The following is an 18,579-nucleotide window of genomic DNA, read 5'->3' on the forward strand; positions in this document are numbered from 1 at the left end:
TCACATATGAAATCAAAGTACTTAAAGTACTGAACGAATTTACATGACTATTATCAAACGGATAAATTTACGTGATTATTAGAAAATGGATAAATATTTTTTAATGTCATTAAAAGAACAAATTTAGTGAGAAATACAGCATATATTTTCTGCAATCGATTCAACCCTTAAAATACTAAATCACGCTACGGTTCCACCATTAATGCCGGGTCTGTACTGAATGCTAAAGGCGCATTATGTCTCAGTCTAATCAAGTTTCTGAACACGGGTTTTATAACGTTTAAATAACTTTTTCAAAGCATGCAGCCGCTTATGACTTGAAGCGGTGAATGTAAAACTATTAACCAAAAATGTCAACAAAGTAGTATTTGACTTTTATACAAAATACTAAATAACTATCAAAACTAAATTGCCAAAAATTAACAGACGCAAAAGATGGAAACGACCGATAAGCCACTTTTGGAAATTAAAACAGAAAACTAAAAATCAAAAGCGTTTTTAAGAAACGCCAAAAAGTATGTTAATAGTACTTAAATAGTAAATTAAAATTTAAATAGCACCGGGCTTTTCAAGTGTATCGTGTGGCGATCAATCGGAATGTCACGGCTATTATCTATAATAACATCGGAGTTAATACGGATTGAAAGTAGTTACACCACGTAAGGAATACGCACATTTCAACTGATTTTAACGAGATAAGGTGCAGAGTAACCGTGACTATATAAGCTACCCACAGTATATAAAAACTAAAAAAATTATAACCTGAAAGCATTCGAGTATAGCCATTTTTCATAGTATTTTGCGAGAAATACGGTACAGACTCGAATATATGAACAAGCGAATAACTAGTCCCTTGTTTTTCTAGTTGTTTGAAACAAAAAATATAATATACATGTATAGTATAGATATACCATTGCCAATGCATCGAAATAATAAATTGTTGTTTTGATTTTTTTGTTTATTTCGTTTTTAATTGAAACGGAACACGCTGTTTTGTATTCTGTTCCAATTTGTAATCTTAATGAAATATTTCTATTTAAGTGTCATGTATATTTATTTGTTAGTGTTTTTTCAGAATTATATTAATTGTTTAAAGGTATTTATACATATATTTCATGTAGTATTCTAAATAATCCCCTACTCCCGGCATTGTAAATACAGTTCGTGTACTATATTTTTTCAAGTCTTAAAAAGAATTAAAATAAATAACTGGGGAGGTCATCAGACCTCTTCACAGTGTTCAGACTGATTGCTGGCGGCATCCATTTTTGCGTATCTGATTGTAGTGAATGAATCTCATTTATAGCGTAAAATCATTAGGAGCAGTCTACAAAAATGGTTTTGCGCATTCGACTTAACTTAAACGAAAAATAAACATCGAAGTAAACAAATCGGTACGTAGAAAAAACGGAGAATTTCATTTACGTCACTTAAAGCTACGTGGATGTTTCATTCCGTTTTAATCTTTTTAATTGTATAAATCAATTACCGTATTGTTTTCTGAATAGCGTTTTACTATTTCATATTCCGATAAATAGTAACAGTGAACATAACAGGTACAATATCACCATTCAATATGACCGAGAGAACCGTGTACCGAAATTTTGCTGCTCCTTAAACTTTTGAACATGTACGACTTAATTACGCAACGGAGATTTTTTTGCTCAAATGGCACAAATTTTACTCAAGATTTTCCTCAAATATCAATTGTGGTTGGAGGCATCAAGCTTTATATACTGTTTATTCCAATCAAATGATATAAACATTTTTATGTAAATTATGGGACTTAAAATTGATGAACATACTTTATGCCCGTTTTGGAAAATGTAGAGGAAATGTTTCCGTATACTTAACAAAACATTAACCGAAAATGTGCTTATTGAATTTTACAAGACACTTTTATTTTTGATACTACTTTTAATATAAATATATACATGTGTTTATCATTTATTTTAGATTTAGTTTGATGGCATAACACACATTATTTCCTTTGTAGAAAAAGTATCGCTTAAAGTATCTCCGGCATATAATCTTTCAAAACATTTTTAAAAAATGAAGTGTAAAACAAACTTTCATTATGATACTATATAATAATAAAGTCTTTTTTGTTAAATAATTGTAATTAATAACCATTCATTGTGTCATTTATGCAAAAAATATCCCCAAATATTTTCGAATTACACAAATCTCTCTCACAGCAGCAAGAAGTCCTCTCGCATGCTTCTTTTTAAAGAAGCAAACTTGTTAATATATCATGCAGTTTGTGCAGACTTACATTTTTGTTTTGCCTGTATTTCTAAAGAAAGTAGTTGTGAATGTGAAAGTATTAAAATTGTTACTGTAGCAAAATTTTGACTTTCATACAAATTACTAAATCATTAACACCGTTCTTGATTGGCAAAAATTAACAGAAGCAAACGTTAGTTCAGGTTAATGATAATGGAAATAAAAATAATAAAGAAAAATAAAAAAAATATAAATAAAAAAGCTTTACAAAATAAAAGCATTTCTAGGGTTTTATGGGCCTTTATGAAAGGATTTTTGCGCGTTAGAAACAATTGTAGCTGCTTTTTTTAGAAACGCCTAAATTGTGTTTAAAGTACTAGCTATCATGATAAAACCAATGATTTGTACATATGATTTACTTAAATGGCAGCCAATGTACTTTTTTGTAGTATGAAGTGTGGCGCACATTTTTACCCATTTTCCGAGGAATTCAGTACACACAAGATTTCAAACTAGTTCTGTTCCTTCTCGTTGTTTGAAATAAATATATATAATTAATCTTATAGATTTACTATTGCTAAAGTATTGAAATAATGAATTGATGTTTTGAAATATTTTCGTAAAGTTATATTAAGCGCACTGCTTTTAAATTGAAACGCCCCACGCTGTTTTTGTTGTAATTATTATAAAATAATTCACTTTAAAATGTAGCTATTTTGTTGTAACGGTTGTTTTAGTTGTTGTTGCGTTTTTTTTACGGAAAGCGGATTAATTTTTCTCATAGATTAGCCTGGGTTCCAATCTATCGATTTTTTATGTGCTTCTTGTCGGCAAATTGACATAATTGAGCCGCGTCATGACAAAACCAACATAGTGGGTTTGCGACCAGCTTGGCTCCTGACCAGCCTGCACCTCCGCGCAGTCTGATCATGATCCATGCTGTTTGCTTACAAACCATATAACAAGTAGAGAAACTGAGAGCGAACAGCATGGATCCTGATCAGACTACGCGGATGCGCAGGCTGGTTTGGATCCATGCTGGTCGCAAAACCCATTATGTTGGTTTTGTCATGACGCGGCTCATATATTGATACTATCAAAACCAAAGATGTTGTGTTACCTATGACGATCGAGTATTAAATAGCGCGTAAGTTAAGAATAAGCAAAAAATATATCAACGCATGAATCACAGGCTACTTATACATATATATACGTATATCTCATGTAGTTGTAGTATACTAAATAACTCCCCATCCGGAATTGCAAATTACGTAGTTACAGTTCGGATTCTAGATTTTTTTTTAAAAATTTAAAATGAATAATTAATACACCATGCAAATTGTGCAGACTGAATTATTGTATGTACATTGTATATTGCAGTTTACCATAAAATTTGATAATTTAAACATTAGTGCTTTAGATCCACGGTAACTTTTAGTTAATGTCGCCTTGTCTTGTTGATCTTTTTTATATTCTATTGACTATTTTTTTCTCTTTTTAAAATTGTTTTTCCGGAGTCATGACCACGGTAACTTTCCTGTTGACTTTATTTTATACCATATGGGTTTCTTCAAAGAAATATCTAAATTTATGTAAAATTTAGTTAAAATATTATGTGAAATGTATTAATGTGAAATAAAAAAGAGTTAATTTAATTTTTATTCTATTTTCCGAAGACATCTTTGGAACTCATTATTAATAGAATAGAGTATGACCGTAAAGGCATATTTGCTCCAAACGAACGATATTTTAGACATTTTTATAGGGTATAAGATTTGTATATTCTGTCTCTTTCTTATAGTTAGAGCGCATGTATAAAGTCCCTTTATAAGCGATTGACATTAAAAGAAAACAAATTGAAATATGTTGTTTTTTCTTTTTATTCTGAAAAAGTTATTTCATAAAAATTAATGTGCTGAGCATGTATACATGTAAACAGTGATCGCCAGTCTTGACGTTACAGTAACGTCGTACGACAGCCCTAACCCTGTCGTAGAGCTGCGACATTTTTTTACGACGTCGTAGGCTACGACAAACGTTAATAAAACGGTCTTAACGTTCTGCGACATGTCTGCGACAAAACACTAGCCTACGATGTGTCGTAGAGCGTTGATAAAACGGCCCCCTGAAGCCTACCGTTTTGGGCAAATCTGGGTGACTGCTGCGGCTAGACATACTATGGTACATGTATACCTTTCTATATCTATAGTCTATCAATAGTCTTTGCTTGATAAGGGTCCATTTACCCGTTAAGATACAAAAAACTTTCTATAGTCTATCCGATGTTTAATATTAAGCTTCGACATTTCACCAGTCATGCCCTTAAAGATTCAATTTTGAAGCACAAAGTGCTGATAATTCACCACAAATATACGAATTTTGAGCCGGAAGTAGGCCACTGTACAGTGGACACGTTAAGTTACAGTAACCTGAGAAAATATTGAAGGAGGTAGTCCTGGCCCTGACCTGCCTTTCAAACCGTCAATGCGCATTAAGGGCAAACGCACCTTCCTTCCGCGTCGTCCAAGGTCCAAATTACCTGCTGATACCCTATGCATTTACGCCGTGCACGTGCTAGATAGAGGGATGAGAGCGCAATATATAGAGGATATTCAAGTTTTTTTTAACACAGATTTATTTTCATCGTTTGGTATGAAAATACATATGTCACTTGTGGCTACCGCCACTCGTGAAATATTTATTTTCATGCCACCCTTTATTATATACTTATAAATGAAATATTGAGAAATATTGATGAAATAAAATGTGTATTTTCAGTTTCCGTATTTTCACTGAAAAAAAAATATTTTTTTCACTGCAGTGAAACATATTTTCCGTATTTTCACTGGTGTCTTGCCGGACTACTTTCTTTTAAATTCTGCCAGTACACAAAATTTAAGGGAAAGTCTTTCAAATTTTAATGTCAAAAATGAGAAAAATGTATATAATAAACAGAAAATTCAAGTTTTTTCCATAAATACATGATGTATTTTCATCTTGTGGCATGAAAATTATCATATTTCACTCGTGGCTACCGCCACTCATGAAATATTTATTTTCATACCACTCGATGAAAATAAATCATTTATTTGTAGAAAAACTTGAATATCCTCTATTTACTGATTCACCGCTAGACAAAATAACGTCTGTTGCGTAAAGACGTCATGACGTCACACGTTGCTAGAAATATGATTGGACGGCGCATCAATTGATTGTGACGTAACAAACGGAACGTAGTTACAGCAATTGAAATGTCGCACACTTACAGTGCAGACGAATATATATGTTGTTAAAAGTTAATAAGAGACAATATACCTGCAAAATGGAAGGAAACCTGGCAATTGATAACCAGCGTGTAGCGAAAAGCACATTTAAAGGTAAAATTTCTACATTTATCTGAATGAGAATAATTATTGTAAAAAGAAATATATCCGTTAGTACATATTGGCATTCCGTTTCTCTTTAGGATGAGAAGTTTTTACATAAAACTGATATGGACATTAACGCCTGCTTAGCGTGATGGTCCCTACACGATTTTGAAGCAGTAACTTAAGATTTTCTGGTCTGCATGATGGGTAAGATGCACGGTAGAGATGAATATAATCTACTGCTTATATAGTTTCATATATATGGCACAGGATGAGAAAAAGCAGCCTGACCGGATCTCGAACCCTGGACCCTCGGAATACCGTTCCGCGGCTATAAGGAGATTCCCGGCCTCCTACTTATCTTCTCCCCTAAATAGTAAAAGTTCTGAACCATGTCAGCTTTGCATTATAATAATATGATTCCTAGGTATATCGATAAAAAAGATTCTGTTATACAGTCCGCGTTCATTCCTGAGTAAATATTGAAACAATTATTGTATTATACAGTCCGAGTTCATTCCTAGGTATAAAAAGAAACATTGAGCCTATTGAATTATACTATCAATGTTAATTTCTTGGCATATATAGATATATTGGCCCTCTTATACAGTCCGCTTTCAATCCTGGGTATATAAATAGAAGCATTTGCCATGTTTTATACTATCCACGTTCATGTCCGAGTTTATATAGAAAAAATGACCATTTATGCAGCCCGCAGCCATTCTTGAGTATATTTGTAAAAAAATGCAGTCGGTGTTCCTTTCTTGGTATATATATTTAAAAATTGGCCATATACAGTCCGCGTGCATTCCTGGATCCTAGGTGCTCTATCATCCTTTGTGTATTTTCTGGGTTTATCTGGAAGAATCAATTCTCATATTAGCCTATGTTAATGTATGCGTGCAATTTTTTGAATCCATGTTTATCTTAGTAATTTGATCCATCGTTAGAAATATCGCTCTAAATGATAAAGTACAGCTCGATCCGAGAGAAACACTGGAAAACATTTATAATACTAGTAATTTGTCGTCAATGTTAGTGTTAAATAAGAGAAGTTTCCGAAATTTAAAAAAAAAGGCCCATTTTACAAATTCTTTATATATTTTTTCCTTACAGATATTCTCATTAGTCCAAACAATGATCACATCATCATTCCAATCAGTGCGACGTTCGACAAAGCCGTATTACACATTGGTATAGGAAACGGATCATGTGGTATATTTATAGAGAAGTTTGGTTTGAAGAATGGCAAGGAGTTGGGAACTTCAGTGAAACATGCCACCCGAAAGTTCACAAATGCTCGTAATCAAAGGAAAAACAAAGGAAAAGACACGAAAGCAAGTAAAAATGAGGATATAAAGACGGTTGTAGATGAAAGTGGTGAAAATTTTACGAGAGACTTTCCAAGTATGACAGAGATTGAAAGACAGCTGGCTAAGCTAATCGACCACTTTGTGGTTAAGGCACCGAAGAAAATCAAAAATATTAAAGATAGAATATCAGACACTAAACCTCTGAAAGAAAGCAAATCTGTAAATATCGAATGCGACATTGCTGCTACTGATGAAAGTGTCCAATCTACGAAAGGAACAGTTTTCACATCTAACATCAAAAGTGACTTACGGCGAAAACCAAGGCATGACAAAGAAATTGCTGAAATTACCACACACAGTTTTGATCATCAAAACCTGATTGAGCCAAATATGAACATTCATTTGTATAAACGCAATGAAAAAAGTTTAAAAGCAACGAAGATAACTTCATTTGAAGCCATTGATAAAGCATATGAAAATGAAATGTTAGGGATTGCAATGGATAAAGAAGCAGGTGTCTATAAACCAAATTGCATTCGGCCAATAGGATTTCCACTTGCAGATGATATGCATGTATATCTGAATGAAGTATTCGTAATCTCAAAACGATGCTCTCAAATGTTTGACGAAATTGTTTCAGCAACTAAAGAGAAGAGACGAAACGACGAACAACTAGAGGATATATCCGGAAGCGGTCCAACAGGTTTAGTTATAGATATAAATAAAGATAACACAGTAGCAGACATAAATTTATTTGGAGACGTTCTAGACAAAGACCAATGTTGTCCAATTTCATCTGATACAATTGTAGATAGAGCAGCCGATAACGACAGTGATACATTGGATCGTATCAACCCGTATACGTCTGAATCAGATGATTCAACAATTATAGATAGAGGTGCTGTTGGTGAAATGTTATACAGTGACACACTAGATATGTTAGATATAGAATCGGATGAAGATATTGTAGACATCGAAGCAATAGCTCTTCAAGAACAAGACGAAGTAGATATACTATCACCAAGGAATGACACTGCTGACAACTCTACTAACGATAACGGTATGGTTGACGATGATCATAAACTGTTTGGTGTGATGGGCATCTACATAAATAGTGATCTACACTTCGACTTACACAACGTAAGTGATTTGGGCACTAAAAAGTTATGTTTTATTTTAAATGCATTTGAACGATTTTCCAGCATTTGATCTGATACACGAGCACAAAGAATCACATTTTATTTATTGTAAGCAAGAGCGTTGTATCATTTTATTGGTGTTTTATAATTTGGTTTTCATATTTTCTATTTTTTTAAAATGTATCCCTTATATTGTCAGAAAACCTAGTTTTGGTGAAAATGTCCGGTAACTTGATTTTGTTTGGTTATTTATTTATTCTATTATTCATTCATTCATTCATTCATCCATCCTCCCCTATTTTATTTTATTTATTGTATTTTATTGTATTGTATTGTATTTTCAGATGCCAGACTCAGCCGAGCACTGTGACCAGAAGAAAGACTTGGGATATAAATTCTTTTCATTTTCAACTTTCTTTAAATAGGCAATAAATATGAGAAAGAAAGATATGTTATTTTTTATTTCGCTATGGATGGTAGATCTGTATAAACCTAATTCTGTGCGAAATCTTACGTTACTTTATAGATCGATATATGTAGATCTATAGCTATACATATTTTTTGAAAGTATATAATTGATTCAAATGGATCATATAATGGGGGTTTTGATTGAAAATATAAGTTTAAACAGCAGACGTCAACATCGGACAAAAAAACAACATTTGGGTAAACCCCTTTTTATAGGCTACACATATATATAGATAGCAGCAAAAAAAAAAGTATACATATCTATGTAATTATGTATAAATATCTACTGAATTTTGTACATGAACTAGAATCTAGCTTCCATATTTAGAACTGTCTATAATTAAGGTTTGGTGATATCAAGATGAAAATTTCAAGTTTAAACCTGCCAACATTAGCTGACAGCTCTATATAAATCTTGGTCAGCCAGCACTGATGAAGTATGGCTTTATAGATCTACGTTAATGATCTGGTGGCAATGGCTAATCACTTCCGGATCCATCAAGGTAATGCAAAGATGGGGGACATTTTCGTATTTTATTTCTTTAGGAGTGCCGTCTTGATTAAATAGCTATTTAGAATAATATCATAACAATAGCAATGGTACTTGCTTCCGTTACCTTTAGTGACACACATTAGTCAACGCGTCAGGCGTCATGGCGTCACATAATGCCGGCCTTTTTCCAAAGAATATACTTTCAGTATAATCGTTTAGTTTCGTTTAATACTATTTTATTGTATAAGTATACATACAATATACAATTTCATAACTTAATAGACATAATCAAGTGTACATACAAAAGGATTGGGCCAAAAGTTCTAAGTGGGGCCTTCCCTTCAGTATAATCGAACAATTAGTAGATCGAAATATTTTTACTAGTAATTTAGAGAAAAAAAACAACCTTAAAGTGATTATGACTTTTTTGTATATATATTCAGCTAGTTTTAACCCTTTATCTTTATAAATACTGAAGTGTAAGTGATGTAAAATTATAATCAAAAAACATTTCTAAAGCATCGCTTTTTTATAGTTTTACATTGTCAGGGCTTTTCCTTTTCTATAGCAGGGCCATTTAAAAGCACCTGCCTGGCTGGAAAATCTTTTTTTTATAGTTTTACCCTAGAAATCAGTAAAATGTAAGTTGAATTTCTTCGACTTTTGCAAAAATAAAATGTAATTTCAACACAAATTTAATAAAGTCTGAAACTTTGTGAAAAATATTTCAACACTTCCATTTCCTGGGGGAGGACCAAAGATCCCCTTATAGGGAGGGGGGAAGGTCAAACTGTCAAACATAAGCCCCAAGCCAAAAATGTCTGTATCCGGAACTATTTTCAGACCCGTCAATAATAAAATGTTTGTGGGATTTATATCCGCCCATTTCTGTTTATTTATTACTCATCCAAATAAATATTATTTTCAAATGTTTATATCTAATTATATCTATGTTAAGGGGAAATGATTTTTTGTTGTTGTTCCTGTCCTGTCCCGTGCTTTAAAGGACAATCCGATATTTTAAATGAATAGAAAAGGGGAAATATGTTCTTTTTCTCATATGCTTCGATATAGATCTAAATTAAATGAAAGGTAAACTATTTTATTATATACTTATAAATGAAATATTAAGTAATATTGATGAAATAAAATGTGTATTTTCAGTTTCCGTATTTTCACTGAAAAAAATTTATTTTTCACTGCAGTGAAACATATTTTCCGTATTTTCATTGGTGTCTTGCCGGACTACTTTCTTTTAAATTCTGCCAGTACACAAAATTTAAGGGAAAGTCTTTCAAATTTTAATGTCAAAAATGAGAAAAATGTATATAATAAACAGAAAATTCAAGTTTTTTCCATAAATACATGATGTATTTTCATCTTGTGGCATGAAAATTACCATATTTCACTCGTGGCTACCGCCACTCATGAAATATTTATTTTCATACCACTCGATGAAAATAAATCATGTATTTATAGAAAAACTTGAATATCCTCTATGTATATAAAGAAAAAAGTTTGAATTTTCTGTTTAGTTTATATATTTAATTTTTCTCTTTTATTTGACCTTACAATTCTCAAGATCTCTGCTTTCAATTTTGTGTTTGGCTGAATTAATAAGAAAGCAGTCCGGCAAGATACCAGTGAAAATACGGAAAATGTGTTTTACTGCATTGAAAAATATTTTTTTACTGTGAAAATACGAAAAAGGAGAATACAAATTATATTTAATCAACAATTCTCAATTCTCAATATTTCATTTATGAGTATATAATAAACCTTTATACAAATACATAATATCACAAGTGAAATAAGTTCAATTGTTTAACCTTTTATTGATGCAATTGTTCTCTTTTTATAACAGACGTAATTAAATAGACCACTTCAAGGAGGTAATGGTTTTCAAAGTAATTTATCATCTCATAAAACACCTTTTATATAACAGAAATAATGTCCGTGTCCGGTAACAGAAATAATGTCCGTGTCCGATAACAGAAATAATGTCCGTATATGAAAACAGAAATTCACATGCCGGAAAATATATTATAATATGTTAATAGAAAAAAACAACAAAAGGAAAAGATCGAAAGCTGTATATAACAGCAATGGAGCTTTATAATATACAGTTTATACGTGAGAGAAAATTGACCTGGCAAAACAGTGACATCACATGAGCCCTTCAAGTTAAACTTCCGTTTCTGCTTTGACCATGCTCTGGGACCATGCTTTCTTCTAAATGATGACTAATTTCAATTTTCCATTTTCATATCTCTAAATTGATATGCAGTTCAAATAATGAGAAGTTCTTGTTCCTTCAGCGTACTCGTGCAGTCAAAATGCCCTTACTCAAGATGATATAGATTTGACCCAATTTTTCGACCTCGCAATTTCCACAGAAAACGGGATTATTAACATTATAATACCAAACGTTAAAGGGTGTATGAGAGGGTCACATATGGATCGCCAAAATTTCAAAGATGAAGCTTAGCAATATAATGGTTATTCACTATGTAATATTCTTGCACAAAAGTGAGTTTATGTCCAGTAAAAATGCAGTAACAGATAAAATAACACGATCAAGTGACGTTGTCATGGTTATACCCGGTTTTAAATGCATGACACAGGCTGCCATATAATAATAGCTTACTGCAAAAACGGCCTCGTTATGCTTCTCCAAATCCCGCCAGAGACGTGCACGGAGAAGACCCACAACAGGTCAAGGTGTTGTTTGTTTTGTTTTTGTTGCTTTTTTTGGTTTCTTGTTAGGTTTTAAGTTGCACCATCACTGTTGAGGTCATATGGTGACTTTCAAACTTCATTGGTGGAAGAGGTTAAGGAATACCTCGGGTGCCCTTACGTGAATTATTTCAGGCACGAGCGGGCCCCCGAGTAGAACCACCGACGTTCCGAAAGCTCGATATACTTCGCCAAATCGCTCCCAAGGTGTGCACGTCACGGATAAAAAAACACGGTAGATCAAGTGCACGATTCGGCTACAACCAGCAGGCCGGCAAGGACGTCGTAGGTCTCGGACATTGGTTTATTCCGGCGCCGAGTATAAATAAAACAATAACAACGGCCCGACAGTTTCACTATCAAAACATAACTGTGAAATGTCTTCGCACTGTAAGCTTGTGAAAAAACATGTCGATACCAGTTTCTTTATACAAAAGAGAAATAATGAAACAAAAAATATTAAATCAGACGTATATTCTCATGCAAGAAAAGTGCTTATGCACTCTTATGCACCTTTTTTCGTGCATTTACATCTGCAAATTCCTCGCACTTAGTTAATTCCTCGTCTTGCATGATCGGGATTTGAATGCGTCCTCGTGCCTCTGCAGATGAAAACGAGGCGTATCAATCCTCTATTGGGTCAAACAAGATTAATTTATGTGGACTAACATTTAAATACCAGTATTGCTGGAATGTTAATGCGTTCCAGCATCTCTGATTTGGTCTATCATGTGAATGGACGGTCCAGCATCTGAGATTTGGTCTTACATGTAAATGCGTTCCAGCAGCTGATATTTGGTCCTACATGATAATGCGTTCCAGCTACTCAGATTTGGTCTTACATGTGAATGGACGTTCTAGCATCTCTGTTTCGGTCTTACATGTGAATAAACGTTCAAGCATGTCAGAATGGACGTTCCAACATCTCATATTTGGACGTTCCAGCATCTCAGATTTAGTCTAACATGCGAAAGGAGTTTCAGTATCTCAGATTTGGTCTTACACGGGAAAGGACGTTCCAGCATCTCAGATTTAGTCTAACATGCGAAAGGAGTTCCAGTATCTCAGATTTGGTCTTACACGGGAAAGGACGTTCCACTATCTCAGATTTGGTCTAACATGTGAAAGGACGTTCCTGCATCCCAAGTTTGTTCTTACATGCAAAAGGACGTTCCAGCATCTCATGATTTGGTCTTACATGTAAATGGACGTTCCATCATCTCAGATTTGGTCTTACCTGTGAAATTATGTTCCAGCATCTCATTCGAAAAAGAAATAAAGAAGTAAGAACATTTTTATGCAAGAAATATATGTGAATTTATGTTCCAGCATCTCAGGTTTGGCCTTACATGCAAATGACCGTTCTAGCATCTCAGATTTGGTCTTATATGTGAATTTATGTTCCAGCATCTCATGTTTGGTCTTGCATGCAAATGACCTAGCATTTCAGATTTGGTCTTACACATGAATTTTTGTTCCAGCATCTCAAATTTATGATATATCTCTTATGATAAATCATGATGTAGTTCCTAAACAATGTGTATGAAGCCATTGTTCTCTGTATTTTTAAAAATATTCGTCAGACAGACAGAAAGTCAACAGTTATTGAGTGATCACAATTGTTCACCCAGAGCACATTCTGCTCTGGTAGACTGAAAAGAAAACCAAGATACTGAATTTTCAAACATTTATATGAAAACAAAAATGTAATAAAATATGGAAGAATTAACAATGGGTCAAAATCACAGTCACTCTGTTATAACGAAAAATAAAAGTTAAAATAGGAATGATTTGCTACAGTATTATGAGTATACATGATTGCCTCACAATAAGCGCTGTTGTATATTTACTTATACCACTAAAAGTGTATAAAGTCAGAACCAATAAATATTTAAGTCTCTTAAAAAAAATAATTAAAAAAACACTCAGAAAAAAGCAGTCAATAGATGTATTGTGACAGAAAAATAGTCAAGGATCCTGTTTCGTTTATATGTAACATTTAATGAATAAAACCCTTCACCAATGATCATGTTTGAGAGATTCTTTTATGAGAACACAATTCAATATACCAGGTGATTTCCTTTAGATCTGAAAAGATGATTCTTATATACATATACATGTATATATTTTTGCAACTATATGTTGATTTAAACTTAAAATACAATTTTAAATTTATTTTTCTCTTTTAGTGTGATAAACCGACTTGTATCAGTGGTAGAAATCATATGACTTCAGACTTTTGTCAGAAAGTCACGTTCTTTACCCTATATAAACTCTACAAGAAGCTAGTGGACAGACAGCATCAGCAGAATAACCTAAATTCTTTCTTAACAGACATGAGTTGGTAAAACAATGTATCAAAATAATTACATGTACATAAAGTGAAGAGAAGAGCACATTTATATATATAAAGGTATTGTACTAAAATTTATTGATGTAAGTTGATGTAACTAAAATATTATTATGTACCATTTTCTCAGTTCTAAACTCTACTCGGATTAATTTTAATAACAAAATAGACAATGTAATGTGTAACAAATAAATCAAAATTTGCTTTGCCTTATGTTGTAATATGCCAGTATCATTCTGCAATTAAAATGGTAATTGACTTCAAACAAGGGTTATTTAAGAATACTGATATTAGAAATTATAACACTCCATTTGGTAAAACATGGAAAGTTCAGGTGAAACAGGTAACTTACATATCATAGAAATTATCAGAAAAATATTTGGCTAATCTCAAAGTTTCAACGAAAATATCTGATATCTATTCTGTTATTTTCAAAAGCCTTAATACATTCTTATTCAAATATTAACAAGTTGTTTTTTCTTAAAGATCATGATGACTGTAACAATAACTCTGATAAAAATACTTGTGTCAACATTACTTGTATTTTACAGACTATGGACATCCACAATGGCCTGCTTGGAAATCATAACTACAATCATTGTAGCTAGAACCACAAAATTCATCATCATTGTCATCATCATCAACATCATCATCATAATCGCCATCATTATAATAGTAATAAGGCTCATTATCATCAGCATCATCATCATTGTCATCTTTATTGATATCACTATCTTCATGTTCCTGTCTTGTTTGTTCATTTTGTTTATTTTGACGCCTAAAGAACCAGTCGTCTGGTTCCTCCCTGTTATATTCCCTATCCTCCCCTCTAGCCAGGAACCAGTTCTCCTCCATACTATTGGCTGGTTCCTTGCGATCATGTTCATCATTATTGTATGGAGCAGTAGAAGGACCTTGATTTTTGTTTTCATTTTTTTGATCATTGTTTGCTGGTCCATATTCACTTTGACGGTTGTTTTCCTTTGATGTTCTTGTTTGATCTAAAGGTTCCAATGTGCAGGTATCTTCAACTAAAGTATTCAATAATTATATTTGTACAGTTTTATATAACCTCACTGCATATGTAAAATTCTTCCCTAATTAACCTTACACTTTTATATGTACCGGTCCATTGAAATGTAATATCTAAATATTAATTGATAATTAGAACATTAAAACTTTGATACTGATATACTCATCCTACTCTATTGTTGAAGGACATTTATACCCTAAATAAAAATATATCATTAGACATTTGCCATCAGCCCCACCCCCCTTCCCCCCCTCACCAGTCATCAAAATAATATAAAGGTCAACATTTGCCCCCAGATTAAATATAATTTCAGTTATTTGCTGAATATGTTAAATACAGTGAAGGAGGGGGGGAGCAAATGTTTGAGTTAGTTCTTTATTTCACTACCTCATTAAAACTGTGTCTCTACTATGTCTGTGTGTAACAATTTTTTACCTCTCCCATGCCAAATTTTGACCTTTCTGCACTGTTTAGCATCACCACCAAAGACCTTGACCTGCCAACAACACAGGGATAAATAACAGTCATCTGTTACCATAACAACATCCAAGTTTCTCCACCACTGTGACTGACAACTTAACCACTTCAAATACCAAGCTGTTAACTTGTTTTTCTCCATTTGTTCATCATCACCTTTAACATAAAATACAGAAACAAGTTATGCAATTTATATTATAGTACTTAGTTACCTACTTAGTTAAAATTTCATATCTAACAAATTAATCTAAAACAGAATAGTTCTCATTTATAACTGGCAGAAAACCTACATTTGTTTCCACTCTTATATGTCTGTTAAAATCCATGTATTTTTTGTCATAAGAATTTTCTTTAATTCTCAAAATTTATAGTTTTTTATTAGTAGCTCTAACACTGTAAAAGTCATGATGGCAACTTTCCAGATTTACCGACGGAGGAAGACCTCAGTGCCCCTTTGTGCATTCAATTATGAGCAGGCATCCTAATAGAACTACAGACATTCCATAAGTTTCAAACACTGTTTCAAACAGTGAAATTACCAGTTTTATATCACTGATATATTTCTATAAACCACCGAAAAGCGTGTAATAAAATAGAATCATTTTAGCAACATACTGAAAATCATATTTGCCTTTATAAATCTGACACTAGTTCACTGAACACATTCATATGTTTAACAGAAATTCCACTAAATCATATTTTGACAATACAGTGATTCCTTACATCATATGATAAACTTCGTACCTTCATTGACAAGAATATTAACTTGCTGAACTTCCTTTTGTATATCCAGCACCTTTTGCGTATCCTTCAATTTTTGGAATTTCTTGGCATTCAATGCCTGTACTTGATGACTTAGCTTCACTAGTCTTACTTCAACACTACGATTAGAACTCGAAATATCATCTGAAATATAAGAATATCAATATTAACAATTTGATGAGAAGTAAAATCAGTTTTTCTATAAAAGTTATAGTGTGGTATTTCTCAATCATTAGCACAATTTTCAAAATGAAAGTAACAATTTTCTGCTGACCAACAAAACAGTAGGTTTCTTGTTTGCTATAAAAGTTGACAGGTATACTTTATGTATAAACAATTATTATTTTTACCTTCAGATTGATATGGTCTTCTCTTTGTGTTAGCTTGTGGACCATTACTCCATTGGCGAGTGTATTCTTTCCCTTTACGAAACCATTTCTTCATCTTCTTGGCCAGTTTGTTCTGAAATCTCTTACTTAGATGTTGGAACTTCCTTGAAAATGAATCGTGTAGGCGATACAAGGTCGGCTGATGCTCGTGCCAAAAGATCTCTGACATATCCTTCACCTGAAAACAATGAAATATAATCTAACTTTTAAGTAACTAACTAAAAGGCAAGGAAAGCAAGTGCAATGATTTATTATTCCCAGGTTTTTATATTACAACAAACCAACAGAAAACAAGATTTGAAGATCATCTCTCCTATATGGAGGCTAGAGCATGACTATGATAAATATACTTTCTGCTTACTGAAAAATGGTAAACTATAGTCAAGTATCTTGTGTTGCATTTTTTACATCGTCTACAGCTGATTAAAATTTTATAACAAATACATTCTCAAATTCTTGACATATAGACAAGTAGCAAGCTGATTTGACTGAAGGCTTTATAATGGCATCATATGTTGCTGCTCTAACTGTAAAGCTTGAATATGGTGAAAGGTCTTCGCTAATGGTAATTAACCATCCCATTTAGCACACTTCCTACACTTACCAATAAAATTAAGACAGTACCTGAAGTACAATTCAATACAATGGGTTATGAGGAAGATGCTTTTTATTCATTAAGCCACCATTACCTATATTTATGATAAAAACCAATTTTTTTTTATCATTTTCAATTGTTTGGGTTTTAAGTTACACTGGCACTGTTAATTAAGTTCATATGGCATTTTTACAGCTTTTCTTGTGCAGGAAAACCTTATATACCCTTAGTGCATTATCATTAGCCCGGAACAGGCACCTGAGTAGGACTACAAATCTTCAATAAGCTAACTGAATTGCTTTTTGACACGAAAGAATTAAAACTCTATACTGAGCGGACAGGGGCCTGTTGTTTTAAATCAGAGACATTGAGGTCCCCTTGAACAATGAATATATCTATAAATTACTGAAACTTGAAAAATACCTTATCCCATGTATCCTGTATCTGTTCTCTAGTTTTATTCATGATCTCTAGGACCTTTTCTGCCAAAAAACTGCCATAGTCGTCTTTCTTGCTAGATTTCTCATCAGAGTTGTCTTCCTTGCTATTGGCATTACGTCTGCTGTTACTTCCTGTTCTATGAGAATGTTTCTCATTTCTGAAAAGACAAGAGCACCGCATGCACTCTGTAGCAGGCAACACGAAAATTCATGTCAGGGCATTAAATAATGACCTCCAATTACAGACTTGTATTAAATCAAAGTGAAAGCCTTCAGTAGTTTTGAGGTACAAAACTTTAAACAAGTATTTTCTAAGATCACAAAGGGCAATTTTTTACAGAAAATCCATATCAGAGTTATGGACCTTGGAAATTGACCACCAGTTATGATAATGAAGACAGGCATGCATTAATTTTCTAGTGAATATATTTGAAGATTGATGTTAAAAGAATCTTTTAAGTACACAAAGTTCTGTCATAATCCATGTTAGATTAGCCAGGCTAAAATGTTTAAATACATGTAGGTGGCATTTAAAAGGGCCAACTCAGAATATGACCAAATTAAACTGATAAGGCAAAACATTTTGGATGCTACACAATGAAGTAAACCTGACCATTATAGTTGACGATTTCACATACAGAGAACTAATTCCAGAGGTTTTAAATACCTATACTAATCAACCACCACCCTGAAACCTATAGTTAGTGACGGTTTAGTAAACAACCTCTGGTTTGACTGTCTCCTGTTGCCAGAATTGAGAATTTGTGTGTAGACTCATCAACCATGTGAA

General features: G+C 33.0%; 2 protein-coding genes across 2 annotated transcripts; one reads left to right on the forward strand and one right to left on the reverse strand.

Moving 5' to 3' along the window:
* The first annotated feature begins 5,369 nt into the window (after positions 1–5,369).
* Positions 5,370–8,492, forward strand: LOC132757193 (uncharacterized). The gene is made up of 3 exons (XM_060748399.1): positions 5,370–5,603; positions 6,711–8,047; positions 8,391–8,492. The coding sequence occupies exons 1-3, from the start codon at positions 5,510–5,512 to the stop codon at positions 8,469–8,471; spliced, it is 1,512 nt and encodes a 503-aa protein (XP_060604382.1). The 5' UTR covers positions 5,370–5,509; the 3' UTR covers positions 8,472–8,492.
* A 4,924-nt stretch (positions 8,493–13,416) lies between these two features.
* On the reverse strand, positions 13,417–18,550 carry LOC132757185 (uncharacterized). The gene is made up of 6 exons (XM_060748389.1): positions 18,514–18,550; positions 17,773–17,947; positions 16,716–16,932; positions 16,348–16,509; positions 15,562–15,759; positions 13,417–15,124 (listed from the first exon to the last, which is right to left on the reverse strand). Exons 2-6 carry the CDS (start codon positions 17,812–17,814, stop codon positions 14,646–14,648), a joined length of 1,098 nt encoding a protein of 365 aa, XP_060604372.1. The 5' UTR covers positions 17,815–17,947; positions 18,514–18,550; the 3' UTR covers positions 13,417–14,645.
* Between the last annotated feature and the right edge of the window lie 29 nt (positions 18,551–18,579).

Source organism: Ruditapes philippinarum, unplaced genomic scaffold (assembly GCF_026571515.1).
Source record: "Ruditapes philippinarum isolate M1 unplaced genomic scaffold, ASM2657151v2 ctg5120_1_1_1_1, whole genome shotgun sequence".
NCBI lineage: Eukaryota > Metazoa > Mollusca > Bivalvia > Venerida > Veneridae > Ruditapes > Ruditapes philippinarum.